The sequence below is a fragment of the Drosophila arizonae genome, chromosome 5, assembly GCF_054131065.1.
Source record: "Drosophila arizonae isolate 15081-1271.41 chromosome 5, UAZ_ARI_1.0, whole genome shotgun sequence".
Classification (NCBI taxonomy): domain Eukaryota; kingdom Metazoa; phylum Arthropoda; class Insecta; order Diptera; family Drosophilidae; genus Drosophila; species Drosophila arizonae.
Window position 1 is genome coordinate 12837928 of NC_142925.1, and position 15619 is coordinate 12853546.

The 15619-nt window shown below is 40.4% G+C and overlaps 2 protein-coding genes across 6 annotated transcripts in view; both read left to right on the forward strand.

Annotated features, from left to right (window-relative positions):
* Sema2a (Semaphorin 2a) overlaps positions 1-5512 on the forward strand; it is a 54316-nt gene extending 48804 nt beyond the window's left edge. For all 5 annotated transcript variants that reach the window (XM_018012827.2, XM_018012828.2, XM_089469440.1 and 2 more), the window contains exons 10-15: positions 331-559; positions 2297-2633; positions 2716-2879; positions 2945-3097; positions 3210-3318; positions 3932-5512. In XM_018012827.2, coding sequence (XP_017868316.1) covers positions 331-559; positions 2297-2633; positions 2716-2879; positions 2945-3097; positions 3210-3318; positions 3932-4003 — 1064 coding nt within the window. In that variant the 3' untranslated portion in view covers positions 4004-5512. The remainder of the gene's footprint in view (positions 1-330; positions 560-2296; positions 2634-2715; positions 2880-2944; positions 3098-3209; positions 3319-3931) is intronic.
* A 4866-nt stretch (positions 5513-10378) lies between these two features.
* LOC108617138 (crystallomitin loopin-1-like) lies at positions 10379-12608 on the forward strand. Its single transcript, XM_089470250.1, has one exon. It carries the CDS (start codon positions 10647-10649, stop codon positions 12216-12218), a length of 1572 nt encoding a protein of 523 aa, XP_089326376.1. The 5' UTR covers positions 10379-10646; the 3' UTR covers positions 12219-12608.
* Positions 12609-15619: the final 3011 nt, after the last annotated feature.

A 15619-nucleotide genomic window follows, 5' to 3' on the forward strand; every position in this document is an offset into this window, starting at 1 on the left:
GCTCGCTTAACGCTTAGCTGCACAACAGCTGACACTTTGGGGTCGCAGATTTAAAACTTCATTGCAAACACTTGCCACACACACACACACACACACACATATACACACACAGCAGAGCAGAGCAGAGCGCTGCGTGCACCTGAAGTATCCAACTATGCCAGTTGCTAGTGCATAACTCTTAACCATAATCCTTTACACATATATACACAAACACAATTACATACACACACACACATATATACATACATATCTACATATTCATTTTTCTTATCTTATGTCTGTTTGTTTTGCTCTTCTTTCATACGTTGTTTTTTTGTTTTTGTTTTGCAGGCAAATTTAAGGAGCAATCCTCTTCAAACTCCGCCTGGCTGCCGGTGCTGAACTCTCGCGTGCCAGATCCGCGACCCGGCACATGTGTCAACGATACCTCAAATCTGCCAGATACCGTACTCAATTTCATACGCTCGCATCCACTTATGGACAAAGCCGTAAATCACGAGCACAACAATCCGGTCTATTATAAAAGGGATTTGGTGTTCACAAAGCTCGTTGTTGACAAGTAAGTTTTATTTCTACTTGTTATCTCTCTCTCTCTCTCTCTCTCTGTCTCTTGTACACATACATACATACATACATGTACTCACATTCATTTAAAGTACTCACACACACACACATATATGCCCTCTGTCCAGCCGAGACAGTTGTACTCAGTTTCACTTTGTACTTTTTAATTCATTTTTGTATTCCCCATTTCGATTCGTTCCTTTTTGTGGCTTTGGCCTGTTAAAGTGAAAATCAATGTACGAATATTTATTTTGTTGTTTGTTCGTTTGCTTTAAATAAACCAAGTGTTGCTCGCATCTCGAATTTCCCACATTTACTACTACACCTTTCATGGAGCAGAAACAGCAAAAAAAAAAAAAAAAAAAAAAAAAAGAAATTAAAATAAAATAAATAAAATTTATTTTCTGTTGAGTGAATTTCGTAGTTTTGTCTATTGAAAATCCTTTTAGCACAGCATAGATTAATGCCAGCATGAGAGAGTAAAAATAGCTTCGATAGGATAGGATCTGATACCGAACGACAATGAGAAATTCAGATTTAATTAATCAATTTTCCTTTTCATCTGGAAATATATCAAGCCCAAGCAATTAGCTAATGCGCCAGCTGCTGTGATATAATGGAGATAATTTGGAAAGTGAGCCGAGCTGAGAGTAAAGCAATTCTTTGGCTAAGAAAGTTATGAGCGGTTAGCAAAAGTAAAAGTAAATTCATTAGGTAATTTTTAAATTTGCGTAAATTAAAAGTTAATTTATATTATCATTAATATGCATAATTAGAATTGTGTCAAATTATGTACTTAGTCAAATTTTTGTTTTAAAATAATTTAATGAGAATGTTGAAGCAAATTCTTAATAAATTTAAAAAGAATACTTTAAATTTCTTTTGAAGTTAATCATGAATCTGTTGCATTGAGAGAAAAATGTAACATATATCTATTTTTTTTTCTTTTTTTTTTTTTTATTATTCATAAATATTTTATAATTTCCCTTTAAAGATTCAATAAGAATATAAAAGTAAAATATATATATATATATATGCTATAAAAAATAAGTTAAAAAGGCTTCGTGAAATTCCTTCAACTTTTTAATGATTACAAAAAATTTAACTATCATTCATTGTGTCTTCTGCTCATTTCATTAAATGTAAAAATAAATCGTTTTTAATATGGCAAAATTTATTGATATTGACAACATTATCATAAATATCATATCATAAATAAAATATATATTAAAAATTATTTATCTATTTTTAATATGTGAAAATTAAAATTACAAAAAATTAAATGAATTATTTGAACATTAATATATTTAACAAAAAAAAATTTAATTCGCATTAAATAAGAAGCGAGTTTCTATGTGCATTAATTGCTCTGCAATATTTTACCTGAAATCATGCAATGCATTTTAATAACTGCATTTACAACAGTTGCAACAGCAACAGCAACACGTTCAGGTGTTGCAAGCACGTTATTAATGAAAGAGTGAGAGAGGTAGAGAGAGGAGGTGTAGAAGAAGAATGCACACAGATGTGGCTATTTAATTCGTTAATATGCAGGCCATTTATCATATTAAATAAGCATTTAATTTCCATAACTGAAATCCAAGTGAATGGGACAGCAGAAAGCCATTGATACACGCACACACACGCACACTCACACACACATGCACACTCACATATATACGTACACATAATGCATATTTAAATCTGGAATTTACGACTTTCCCTTTGTCAGAATCAAAATCGACATACTGAACCAGGAGTACACCGTTTACTACGTGGGCACCAATCTGGGGCGCATCTATAAAATCGTGCAGTATTACCGGAACGGCGAGTCGCTGTCCAAGCTGCTGGACATCTTCGAGGTGGCGCCGAACGAGGCCATCCAGGTGATGGAAATCAGCCAGACACGTAAGTCACTCTATGTGGGCACCGATCATCGCATCAAGCAAATCGATTTGGCCATGTGCAATCGCCGTTACGACAATTGCTTCCGTTGTGTGCGTGATCCGTACTGCGGCTGGGACAAGGAGGCCAACACGTGCCGGCCATACGAATTGGATCTGCTGCAGGTAAGTGGGCACACTGCAGCCACAGCATCGAGCATCGAGCATCGAGCACTGCGTTAATACTCCCAACTATCTATCGTTGCAGGATGTGGCCAACGAGACGAGCGACATTTGCGACTCGAGTGTGCTGAAGAAGAAAATCGTCGTCACCTACGGCCAGAGCGTGCATCTGGGCTGCTTTGTCAAGATACCGGAGGTGCTGAAGAACGAGCAGGTCACCTGGTACCATCACTCCAAGGACAGGGGACGGTAAGTGGATATGACGTCAGCCCTCACACATGAACAACATATAATAATTGTGCATTTCTGGCCAGCTATGAAATCAAATACAGCCCCACCAAGTACATTGAGACAACGGAGCGCGGCCTGGTCGTGGTGTCGGTGAACGAGGCCGATGGCGGACGCTACGATTGCCACTTGGGTGGCTCGCTGCTATGCAGCTACAACATAACTGTCGACGCACACAGGTGAGTGTAGCACCATTACGAGGCCAAGCTAAGCCAGGCCAGCCCACCGGGATAACCCTAAATTGACTGCTAATTACAAAACCATTTCTGTCGCTTCGTTTGCCCCGCTTAGATGCACGCCACCGAACAAAAGCAACGACTATCAGAAAATCTATTCAGATTGGTGTCACGAATTCGAGAAGTATAAAACAGCCATGAAGTCCTGGGAAAAGAAGCAAGCGGTAAGTTATTATCCAGATTGAAATTATCACCGCAGGCAGCGCTAATGAACGCCACACACAGAGCGCCACACACAGACAAAGAGAGAGAGAGAGAGACAGAGGGGTAGCGCCCGGGGCAGGCACATGCCATAATAAATGATTTGGCCGGCAATTATTTTAATAGCCTGCTGGCTAACTGACACCACAACGTCAAATCACAAACAGTGTAAAGTAGTTAAGCTGTCATTATCTAAACACCAACGTCCAGCAGCGGCTGGCTGGCAGGCAGGCGCAGCGGTTGCAACCAGGTCGCGTCTCAATATGGTTCGATTGACCAATGCCACTATTTTACATGTGTATCTCTCTCTCTCTCTCTCTCGCTGTCTCTCTTTGTGTGTGTGTGTGTTCAGGTGCGACCTCAATGGTTGGTAATTGCCTACGTGGTGGTGGCGGCGACAGTGGTATTGGCGCCACATGGCCGGAACAAGCAATTAAAATGCAATCATTTGCCGTACGTCATATCGGGCCACATACGTACAGATATAGTAATATGCTTATAATAGTTAACACAGCTGTTTACGGCACGCACTTAATACAACATTTGTCTATTTTCGACTCGCCTCGTTTCTTGCAGCAATGCTCCACGCGCCAGAACTTCAGCAGCAATCAGCATCCCAATGATATTTTCCGCAAGAACAACGTTTGATACCACGACAATAGCGTCACGGTCACCATGCCACACATCCATGTCCATTAAGCGTTTCTACAAATCCGTCAAGAGTTCCCAAAAACAACAACAAACTGCATCAAATCAAATCATATCGTATCGAATCGTATTGGAGTTAATAAAATAGTAATTATTTTTATTATTGAGCGCCTACTTTGACTTAAGTTGCCGCATAGTCCATCGTCATCAATCATCAATCATCATAGTTAAGCATGAACTCCTACAAACTGCATTTATACGAATATCAACTTACATATGTGTATAGAGCAACCACTTCCAGTACAGTGCATTTATTCAACATACGATGAGAGCTGATGGGATATTAATAAATAATTCAAGAGACACTTGTCTATGGCATTTAGAGATGCACATACAGTTACAGTTACAATTACAATTACAATTACAGTTGATAAAACAAAATAGCTAGCTACAAAAAAATAAAAATAAATAAAATACAATTTACAACTGCCGCTCGCAAACGCAAACAATATTTAAGTGGAAATCAAATCACTTCATATCGTTATTATAAACATTGAAATCGAATTAAAGTAAATACAATTAATTAAGCATACTTATTGCAACTAAAAGTAACGCAACGTTTCAAAATGTTAATATATGTAATTCTATCTTAAATCTAACAACTAACACAGGCAAATGTAGAGCGAACGAACAAGTATTACAAGTACATAAACCCTAACACATACATATACATATGCATATACATAAATAAATCACATTTCAAGCATTCGAACTCATAAACAAATCAACAAGAATATATATATATTTAATATTATATCGAACTATAAATCTATATGTAATCGGAGAAGCAATGTGATGTTAAGTTTTGATAAATTTATGAATTGCCCACTTAAACGATATCCACACACACGCACACACACACTCATACACAATAACTGGATTCGCATTCATAAATATGCCACATATATATATTCATATATACATTAATGAAAATCTGCTTTTCAACTAACTGAACTTAAAGAACGACATCAATAAGCAATATAATCGTATAAAACAAAACAAAGCAAAGCAAAACGACACAAAACTAAACAAAACATTGAAGCTGAATTATATAAAAGTACACATAAACATAATATATATATAGCAAACAATTTACATCAAATCGGTCCATAGTTTATATACGACATAATAATAATAATTATATATTATATAAAATAGCAAAAGCATTTCGTCATTTATGCAGTTTCCATTTTAAAACTAATTTCAATCCTCGATCAACCAAATTATTATCAACATTTGTATGTAAAACTGTTGCATGTACGAATTTTTACTCGATTTTATTTTACAATATTTTTACAGACTCTTGCCAAGTGCAAAGTATGAAATTATGAGAACATGAATTTTTAGCATACTTTTCTATCTGTACTTAAGTTAAATCGACGACATTTTAGTTTCTAAGCGTTTAGTTCTAAAAAAAATATTAAATTTTAATAAAAAATTATCTATAAAGTAAGCAAAAATATGTTTTTTTTACTTGACTTTTGTGGGCAATCAAAAATATAATCAACTTTATATTCTAGATTAACTTTAAATGAAGAATATGGTGGAATTTGTGTAAGAAACGGGCATATTAGCTTGGAAGTTGACGATATGACGATTTGAAATATATGTATAAAATGAGGAAATGTTTTTAATAATTATAAAATTTTATTAATGTGTTTATAATATTGTCTATCAGGTAGTAGGAATAGAATCAATTCCTTAATAATTTTTATACACTATTTTACTTAGTATACTATTTTGAAATTGAAATTTGAGATTTTTGTGGGTAAAGGAAAAAAGTTGTTGAATAGTTTAAAATTAATTAAAATTGAAAATATTGTGGCAGAAGCTGTTCTTCTATGATTCATAAAAATCTTGGTGTATTCTTGGTGTATTGATTGTTAATTAAGACTCGCTCAATTAACTTCAGATTTAGACTAAAATTGAATGAAATCCAAATTTAATATGAGTAATATATTTAATACCCAACAGCTTTAGCAGTCAGGCAAAAACAGGGTATGCCACAGTCGGGTATTCAGCCTGCGGCTTGTCTACAAATTCTTATCAGAATCGCACAGCCCGAGGCACATTTTCATGCACAACTACCCCAAATTGTTGGCTTTGCAGCAACAAAACGCCAAACACATTGAAATGGCAGTAAGGAATTAAAGACAAGAAGCGAGAAGAAGAAAAAAACGCTAAGGCGCAAATAACAATCACAAAAGAATTAGAAAAGTTGCCGAAAGAGAAATTAAATCAGTGCGTTAAAAAAAAAACCGAGAGAAGAAAATAAAAATAAAAATGAAAATGAAAAGAAAATAAAAATGAAAATGAAAATGAAAAGCAACAACAACAAAAAGTACTTGAAATAATTTGCCACAGCTAATTTGACAGCAAGCCAAATGAATTATTACAACAATATATATGTATGAATATATATATATATGGCATATATCTGATATTTCTGGTTCATGCTGACGACTTCAATTTCTGACTTCATTTCAGCTCAATTTTGCGCATTTTAAATTTGATTTGAAATTTGTGAGTTTGATTAGAAATTTTCAAGCTTGGCGGAAATTTGTGCCCTTCATTTGGCCGTTTGGCTAATTAAAGCGCTTTGGCTTATGTATATAATGGTCGACTTCGCTGCCCCAATAAAATAAGGGCAGAGGCCAGCGCTCGCACCCTCGCACCCTCTCGAGCTGTTGCCCACTTTGCTGAAGCTCTAGGAAAATGTTCGTCTTTGTTCTTAAAAATTATCGCACAGCAAATAAATTTTGCTGGAATCTGCGCCTGTCATTGTCGTTGTCTTTGTTGTTGTTGTTGTTGTTGTTGTTGCTGTTGTTGCTTTCCTGGCAGTCCTTGTAATTGTTTTAGCATCCTTTTGCTCGCAGCAGGGTGCCACAGCTCGGCCTGGCTGCCTGCTCGGCCTGCCTGCTTGGCCTGGCCTGCTTGAGCATATTACCAAAAATGGTTGTCAACACTTTGGCGCAAAAGCTTTTAGAATTCATTTCGCCGCCTTCCACTCTGGGGGCCCGGTTAATGGTGCTCGCGGCCATTTTTCCACGCTTTGTGTAATTTCGGTGCTCATTATTTTATTGTGTCCAGCGCACGTTGAATATCCAAATTGCAAATTTTAGCTGAAACCCCTCGAGCAGTTAATCTATTTTTGTGTTCTGCTCAGAGTTTTCGTATTTTTTTTTTTTTTTTCTTTTTTTCGGCAAATAGCATTAAAAAACAATTTCAACTTTATCGCACGCCGAGTGAAAATAAAAGAAAAATAATCGTCTATGCCATCTAATTGAATTTGCCGCCTGCAATTGCATTGAAATTTGATCAGTTAATATGGCCAAGAGGCCTCGCTGGCTTCCATCAGGTACAATTAATTCGGGTCTCTGCTGCATTGTTCGCTGGCTTGGTTGGCTGCTAAACCATGACAGGCAGCTGATGCGCAACAGACCGTAAGTGTTTGCCAGGCCCATGTACTACACTGAAATTTACTTAAGAGACACACACACACATGCCAAATAAGCCCGCAGCAGTCTATGTCACATTGCGCATACGCAACGTGGCCCTCATGTGTGTGCTACGTGCTTTTCCACTGTTGTTGTTGCTGTTGTTGCTCACACTATTCGACTTCTTCCGTGCAGACAATTAAAATCTGGCAGCATTTTACTTGTAAGCCGCTTAATAGGACTGCGAGAAGTCCTTTAGCACAGCTGCAGCATCGAATGCGACCCGAAAATGTGTTCATGCGTGAGCATCACACACACACACACACGAACACTCACACACACACACACACACACACACACACACACACGCCCACATGGGGGTCACAGGGCAGAGCTCAGCTGGGGGAGGTTACACTCGTTGCGAGCGTGTTAACTGAAGCTAGACAAAGTGCATGGCCAAAAGTTGAGAGCGAACCAGCTAAATTATGGCTTAAACTTTGCTTTATGCCATTTCGCATGCTACCTGCTACCTGGCCACAAACGGCCTGCAGCCATACATTAAAGCCGCACTTAAAGCACACTTAGCCACATTAATTCAATTCCAATTTTAATTTGGCTCAACTGAGAACGCAAAAGGCAAAGCTTGCGAGCTGAAATGGGCTTATCGGCGAGCACATTGCATAATTCCAGCTGAGTGCGCAAAGACAAATGTTAATTTAAAATGAAATACTTTGAACTATTCAACTTAAGCAAATATTTTATCATCCAGCAAGGCGACATTTATGATTGTGCGACCTGGCCAAGCAGCTGGACCAAAAAGCTAAGCCACAAGCCTCTGTCTCTCTGTTGTCCCTTTGTCTCTGTTTGCATTGCTCTGAATGGATGTCTGTGTGTGTGTGTGTGTGTGTGTGTGTGTTTAGCTGCAGGGCATCCATTTGCTGGTCTATCTGTCTTGGTCGTGCGTCTGTGTTATCAAGCGAACAGGTCAAGCGCAAAGGTGAGAAATAACAAAATTTCAAATTTGGTTTCGGGCATTTCAGCTGCTGCTGCTGCTGCATCAGGATTATTGGGTTAATTTGCACACCCTCAACGAAGCCCTGCTCCAGACACACACACACACATTTGCTTGGGCCATGCAAGACAAATACCAAGCTACAAATTCGTATTTCCATTTGAACACTTTTATGCTTCTGGCATTTGCCAGTTCTCAGTTCTCAGTTCTCAGTTGGCAGTTGGCAGTTGGCAGTTGGCCGACGTTTGTATTCGTGTTCAAACATTTTGCCAAAGATAAGTCCACACTTTGCTGAACTAAAATTGAATTCCATTTGCTGCTTGACAAATACAAATCGTAATTATTTGTGCATGGCCAGGACGATAAGCATTATTAAAACTACACAAATTATATATATGTACATGTATATATGTATGTGATTGCAGGACGATGCTCAATTTTAATTGCAAAATTCTAGCAATTCATTACAGGCAGTTGGCAGTTTTAATATTGAGGCTTCTAGATAACGTATAGAAGAATTAGCTAAAGTAAATTTTATTATATAATCAAATTGAAATCATGTGAAAACTCTTTGGGCAGCGCAGATTACTGAAGTTGTGATAAATGATTTTTTGAGTAAGCTAAGTAATTATTAAATCAGGGCGACGAGCTGAGTCGATTTAGCCCTGTCCGTCTGTCTGCCTGTCCGTTCGTTCGTATGTATGAACGCGTCGATCTCAGAAGATATAAGAACTAGAGACTTTTCTAGGTCCGTGTAGATCACGCATTTTTATAGAATCTCGAGTTTTTTATAGAATCTCGATTTTTGCTGTAATTGTTAATATCTCCTTGTCGCAATTAGTTTTTTTTTTTTTTTAATACAGCCTTAAATAGAATAAATTAATGAATTGATCCATGCTTTGTTCAGCTTGAGCATGTGGGAATATCATTAAATTAAGTCCATTATTTTATAAAAAATTATTATTATTATTATTATTAGAATTATTTTGAAGGAATGGAATACAAGTAATTCTCAAGGCTAACGAATTAGCTAAAAATCGAATCAATTAAATTTGCATAGTAAATAAAAATTTAATTTAATTTTTCTTTTCATTTCTTTTTCATTTTTTGTATTTATATTTTGTTTGACCCTGAATCCATTAAAAATTGAAAATCTGGGTATAATATACGTGTGAAAATTTATATAACCGGCAGAAGAAGGCTTGGCAGACCCATAAAATATGTATATGCATAAATATTTTTAAATTGTATTTTTTTTTTCCCTCATTTGAGCAAAAAATTTTATTGCTATAAATAGATGGATTGAATTATTGGAAATATTTCCAAATGCCTTTCAAGCATATAGCTTTAATAACGGTTAAAGTCTTGCCCGATTAGCCCTTGTTGCACTCTCGTTGGCAACACAAGCTTAAATGTTCTTTTAGCCTGCTAACGAGTCCTGCGGCTCCTGGCATCTGCTTCGCTGTTTGGCGCATTTTTCGCACCAAAAAAAAAAAAAAAAAAAAACGAAAAAATTTTAAGCCAAATTATGCTCGATTCACTGGCTTGGAAAATTAATTATGTGCACCTATTATAATTATACTTATTGTCGTCGTTTGTTGTCGTTGTTGTTGTTGTCGTTGTTGTTGTTGTTGTATTTGTTGTGGGTTGTGCACTGGGCCAGCAGCATCCGGCGACAAATTAAAATTCATACGATATTCAACGAGGACATGATGCAGTTTGCATAATGAGTCCACTCTAAGCTGAGCCGCTTTGACTGGCTATAGACTTCAACTTTACAGTTATTTGAGCCGAAACAAAAAAGTTCAAGCACAAAGTAGCTGTGGCTTTAAAATTCCTGGGCTCGAGCTGGGCCACAGCACAGCTGACCGAAATGCCTCACTTTAGTGCTGCTTGCCTTATTGAGCACAGATATAGCTCGTTAAAAAAAAAATATTTATCATTTATAAATTGGGACAGTAAATTTAGCATTTATTTTATTTTTATTTTTTTTTTCGTAAATTTTCCGTGAAGTAAAATTGAAGTGTAAATAATATATAGTATAGATATATTTATATATATATTTAAATATAAACACGCCCTGTGAGCCGTCGAAGAACTAGAAGAAGAAGAAGAAGAGGAAGAACAGATTGAAATGCCTGCCTATCGTGAGTTGCGTATATTCAATTCGGCCCGTCGGCTGCTCGGCTGCGAGTCGGCTGCGATGCGGTGTCGCGCCTTCTCCAGCAAGTGCGACAAGCCCAAGGGAGTTGTCATCGGCATCTATCAGAAGGACGGGGACAAGCCCATCAAGTCATCGGAGAACGGTGTGCTGCTCGACGACGCCGTTGGCGGCAAAATCATGAGCCTGGTGCGCGAGCGCGGCATGGATGGGCGGCCCGGCAAGGGGCTGCTGTTCAATGGCCTGGAGGGTGAATTCCAAACGGTGGCTGTGGTGGGCATGGGCCCATCGGGCGCCGGCTACAACGAGGCCGAGGAACTGGACGAGGGTATGGAGAACACGCGCATCGCCGCCGGAACTGGCGCACGAGCGTTGCAGCTACAACGCATGAGCGAGGTGCATGTCGACGGTATGGACTTCTCAGAGCAGGCTGCTGAGGGCGCGGCGCTCGCGGTGTGGCGCTACAACGCCAATAAGCGCAAGAAGAACCGCTTGCCCACACCGAAGCTGCACATGTATGGCAAGGGCGACCACGATGGCTGGGTGCGCGGCCTCTTCAAGGCCGAGTCGCAGAATCTGGCTCGTCGTCTCTCCGATACTCCCGCGAACCAAATGACGCCCTCCATTTTCGCGCAGGCCACCGTGGATGCGCTCTGTCCGTGCGGCGTCTCGGTGGAGGTGCGCTCGATGGACTGGATCGAGGACATGAGCCTCAACTCGTTCCTGATGATTGCCAAGGGCTCCTGCGAGCCGCCGCTGCTGCTCGAGTGCACCTACTGCGGCACATCGCCCGAGGACAAGGCGGTGCTGCTCCTGGGCCAGGGCCTGACCTTCCACAGCGGCGGCCTCTGCCTGAAGAAGAAGACCGGCATGGACGAGTACCGCGGCTCCATGTCCGGTGCGGCCGTCTGCGTGGGCGTCCTCCGAGCCGCCGCCGCCCTCTCGCTGCCCATGAACATCTCGGCCGTGCTGCCGCTCTGCGAGCACATGCCCTCCGGCATGGCCGTCAAGTGCGGCGACGTGGTGACGCTGCTGAACGGCGTCACGCTCGGCATCAAGAACGTCGACAAGGCGCCTGTCGTAATGCTGGCGGATCCGCTGCTCTACGCCCAGGCCAATTTCAAGCCGAAAATGATTGTCAGCGTGGGCGCGATCGGCGACGGCGTCAACTGCGGGCTGGGCGGCAGCGCCACCGGGCTGTGGAGCAACTCGGCGTACGTGGCCAAGCAGTTCCGCAAGGCGGGCAGCATTACGGGGGATCGCGTGTGGCGCATGCCCCTCTTCCGCTACTTCAAACAGATCGTCACCACGAACACCACCTACGACATGAGCAACTGCGGCCGGGGCCCGGCCTCCTCCTGCCTGGCCGCGGCCATACTGCACACACTGGTGCCCTGCCTCGACTGGGCCCATCTGGATATCCGCGGCACCGGCATGCTGACCAAGATCAACACCCTACCCTATCTGCTCAAGGACAGTATGACTGGTCGGCCCACGCGCACGATCATTCAGTTTATGTATCAGCTAGCCTGCGCCCAGACTTAAGACAGACATCCCTCGATTGTTGGTGTTTATTTTTCTATTCTCATGTATTCCTCCCGATATGTACGTTTGGCTCTCGTGTATAAAATGGACAAGTTAGCGCTAGATAGAGTGACAATTAAAAGTCGAAATCTACAAAAAAAAAAAAAGTGAAAAATTCTCATCTCTCTTGGTCTGTAATGGGATCTGAATGAATTGACTTTTAGATTAGACTTGGACTCGTTCTGGCAGCCATTAAATATGTCGAAATTCCTTTTATAGACAAATTCTATGTATTATCGTATATTCTATTGTATTTATATTTGGCACTGTAATCAGATTTCGATATTTGCCCCCGTCCTCAAGCAGCATTTTCTTTAAATGATAAGTCAAATAAAAGCAAATGTAGACAAACGGTGAAGAGTTTTCATTGGAGATTAGATTCATATTTGAGAATCATCAGATGGGAATTATATAGCATCAAATGTGAGTGAGAGAGAGATGAAAGAAATGATATTGAATGAATTGTTTTTTTATGCATAGGAATGAATAATAAATGATATCATATATCAGCTCATTACAGGGCATCTCCTAGTCAGCACTTGAACTTTTCGTAGATTGTCAAATTTCGAGACATTTGTAAATCAAAATTGATTTGTTTTCTTTTGCCCACGATTTATGCTATATTGAAGTATTTTCGTCTAGCTTACTTAAGCTTATTTACTTATTTACAATTTGTTGTTGCTGTTGTTGTTGCTGTTGTTGTTGCTGTTGTTGCTGATTTTTGCAGCTTTCTGTGGCGCTTGTCAACCGCGCTGCAGCTGTCAGACAGTCTGCGCTGTCATTTTCAATTACGCAACAGACAATTTGCCTAGTCGAAGCTGAGCGATGAAGCTGATAGATGAAGCTGAAGCTGAAGCTGAGGATGTGAATGTAGATGTGAAGATGTGGCTGAAGATGTGAAGATGTGTGCAGGTGTTGATTGAAGCGCAAATCGAATTTACGGCCATAAACGCAGCTAAGGCGCTGCCAGCGACGCGCAAAAGTATGCAAAGCATATATGAGTGTGTGTGTGACTGTGTGCGTGAGTGTGTGTGTATGTAGCTCGATTTCTATTTTTTATTTTTCGTCTTTCGCCTTTTTTCTTTTTTGATTTGACGTGCAGCCATATAAATGTTGTCTGATTAGCGTGTGTGGCAGCAATTGATTTTCACATTTGATTGAGTGTCTTAAGCTGTGCCTGATCCCCACGCAGCTGTGTGTATCTTAGTGAGTGTGTGTGTGTGTGTGTAGCTTACCCCAGCTTGCAGCCCATCAAGCTGAAGCAAAGCTGCCAAAGCCAGCCCGTCAGTCAGTCAGCCCAGTCAGTCACTCAGCTTGAACCATCTGCCTTTGGCCTTTGATGTTGCCTGCTGTTTATTATTGAGCATAAATTGTTTGAGTTTTTTATACCCTGAACCCATTGAAAATGGGAAATCAGGGTATAATGGTTTTGTGAAAAAGTATGTAACGGGCAGAAGGAGGCGTGGCAGACCCCACAAAGTATATATATTCTTGATCAGCGTGACGAGCTGAGTTGATATAGCCCTGTCCGTCTGTCCGTCCGTCCGTCCGTCCGTCCGTCCGTCCGTCCGTCCGTCCGTCCGTCCGTCCGTCCGTCCGTCCGTCCGTATGAGTGCGTCGATCTCAGAAGTTACAAGAGCTAGAGAGCTGAAATTTGGCATGCATACTCGTGAGTACCATACGCAGTACGAGTTTGCTTTATTTTTTCGATAAATCGTCCGATAACTTTTTTATCGAGAATAATCGAAAAATTGATTTTGTTTTTTTGGCCTAATTTGAACATTTTTAGACCTGGAGTCTTCAAATTTGTGTTGTATATAAAGTTAATCGATACAAAGATTTTGTAATTTACAGATTTTGGATACCACGCCCCCTTCTCCCCCAATTTGTAAAAAACGCATTTCAAGTACTAGAGACTTGTGCTTTGGAATGTTCACACATATTTACCATATGATTACACTCTGAAAGTTTCATTAAGATCATATGTTTACAAAAGAAATTATTCGACAAATAAATTCTCATAATATTGCCCACACTGCAGCGCAGCCCAAGCGCAGTCGCTGCTTACTGCGCAGTTAGCAGAGTGCAGGCTTATGCGTGCGTGTGGAAGCATGTGTATGTATGTGTGCATAAAAGAAGTGCAGAATGATTAGAATATCAGCTTGGAGGGTTCAGGGTATATCCTAGTCGAGCAGTCTCGACTGGAGCGTTTTTACTTGTTGTCAATGAAATTAGCTTAAAGTCCTTTAGTGTTGTCGACTATCGACTGCCGACTGTTGACTCTTGGCTGTTGGCTGTTGGCTGTCTGCACACCTGCCGGCTTTAGCCTTTGCTGCGCTATTTGCGCATCCACACAACATTTTGGGCTAATCAGAGTCGAGGCGCACAGGCAGCAGCAGCATCGAAATGCCACATGCTCTGGCTCAATATTTAATTTGCCCAAATGCATATGCGTATATATGTGTGTGCGTGTGTTTGTTAGCCGTATTTGCTAATGCAGATGCGGATGCATAGTATTTGACTGCAAGCAGCTGGCAACTGGCAGCCTGGCAAAGGTTTACAGAGTCAACGAAGCAGCTGCAATTGGAGCCCAACATTGTCCTTGCCACCAAAATTCCAAGCAGCCCAAGCATCAATGTGTGTGTGTGTGTATGTGTGCCTGTGTACAATCAAATTTAATCTCGCTTTCAAATGTCAAATCAGAAATTGCTTGATTACACTTTGAATGGGGAAGGGCTACGCTGCCTGGCTGGCTGGATGGCTGGCTGGCTAGACAAACAGAGGCTTTTATTTATTTAATGACTTGGCTGCTGCTCACCTTGGACAAATCTGGCTTACAAATTCATTTGCTACATTGATTAATTAATGCTAATTTACGAAAATTCCATTTGGCCATTAGCCGCAGCCAGAGCCACAACACAAACTCGCAGACAGCAGCGACTTGGCTCTGTCTTGGCATGCGTATCCTGCTCAACTGTGTGTGTTTAATTTACTGCCACAAACACACACACACACGCACACACATACAGATAGATACATGCTTCTAGCTGTGCAACAGCCGCCCGCAAATTTATGCCCAACTCAGATGCGACTATTGTTGCCGAATAACTCAATTTGCTAGTTGTGTGACCTCTGAGCTAATCAGGATTTGTCTCGCAGCAAAAACATAAACATTTCTCATTTGAATCTGCTCAATGTCAGTTACTTTATTTCGATTGCCATTGGCAAAGGATAATCACCAACATGGCACAAGCAACAGGATGTGGTTTAGGGATTGATTTGATTAGTAGATTAGCTATAAATATGTAAATATATATAAATACATATATGTATGGATTGATCTCGTTGGAGTTCAAATCATC

Bases quoted from the DNA above. Each gene is read 5' to 3' on its own strand.
- LOC108617138 (XM_089470250.1), top strand. From the start codon at position 10,647: ATGCCTGCCTATCGTGAGTTGCGTATATTCAATTCGGCCCGTCGGCTG.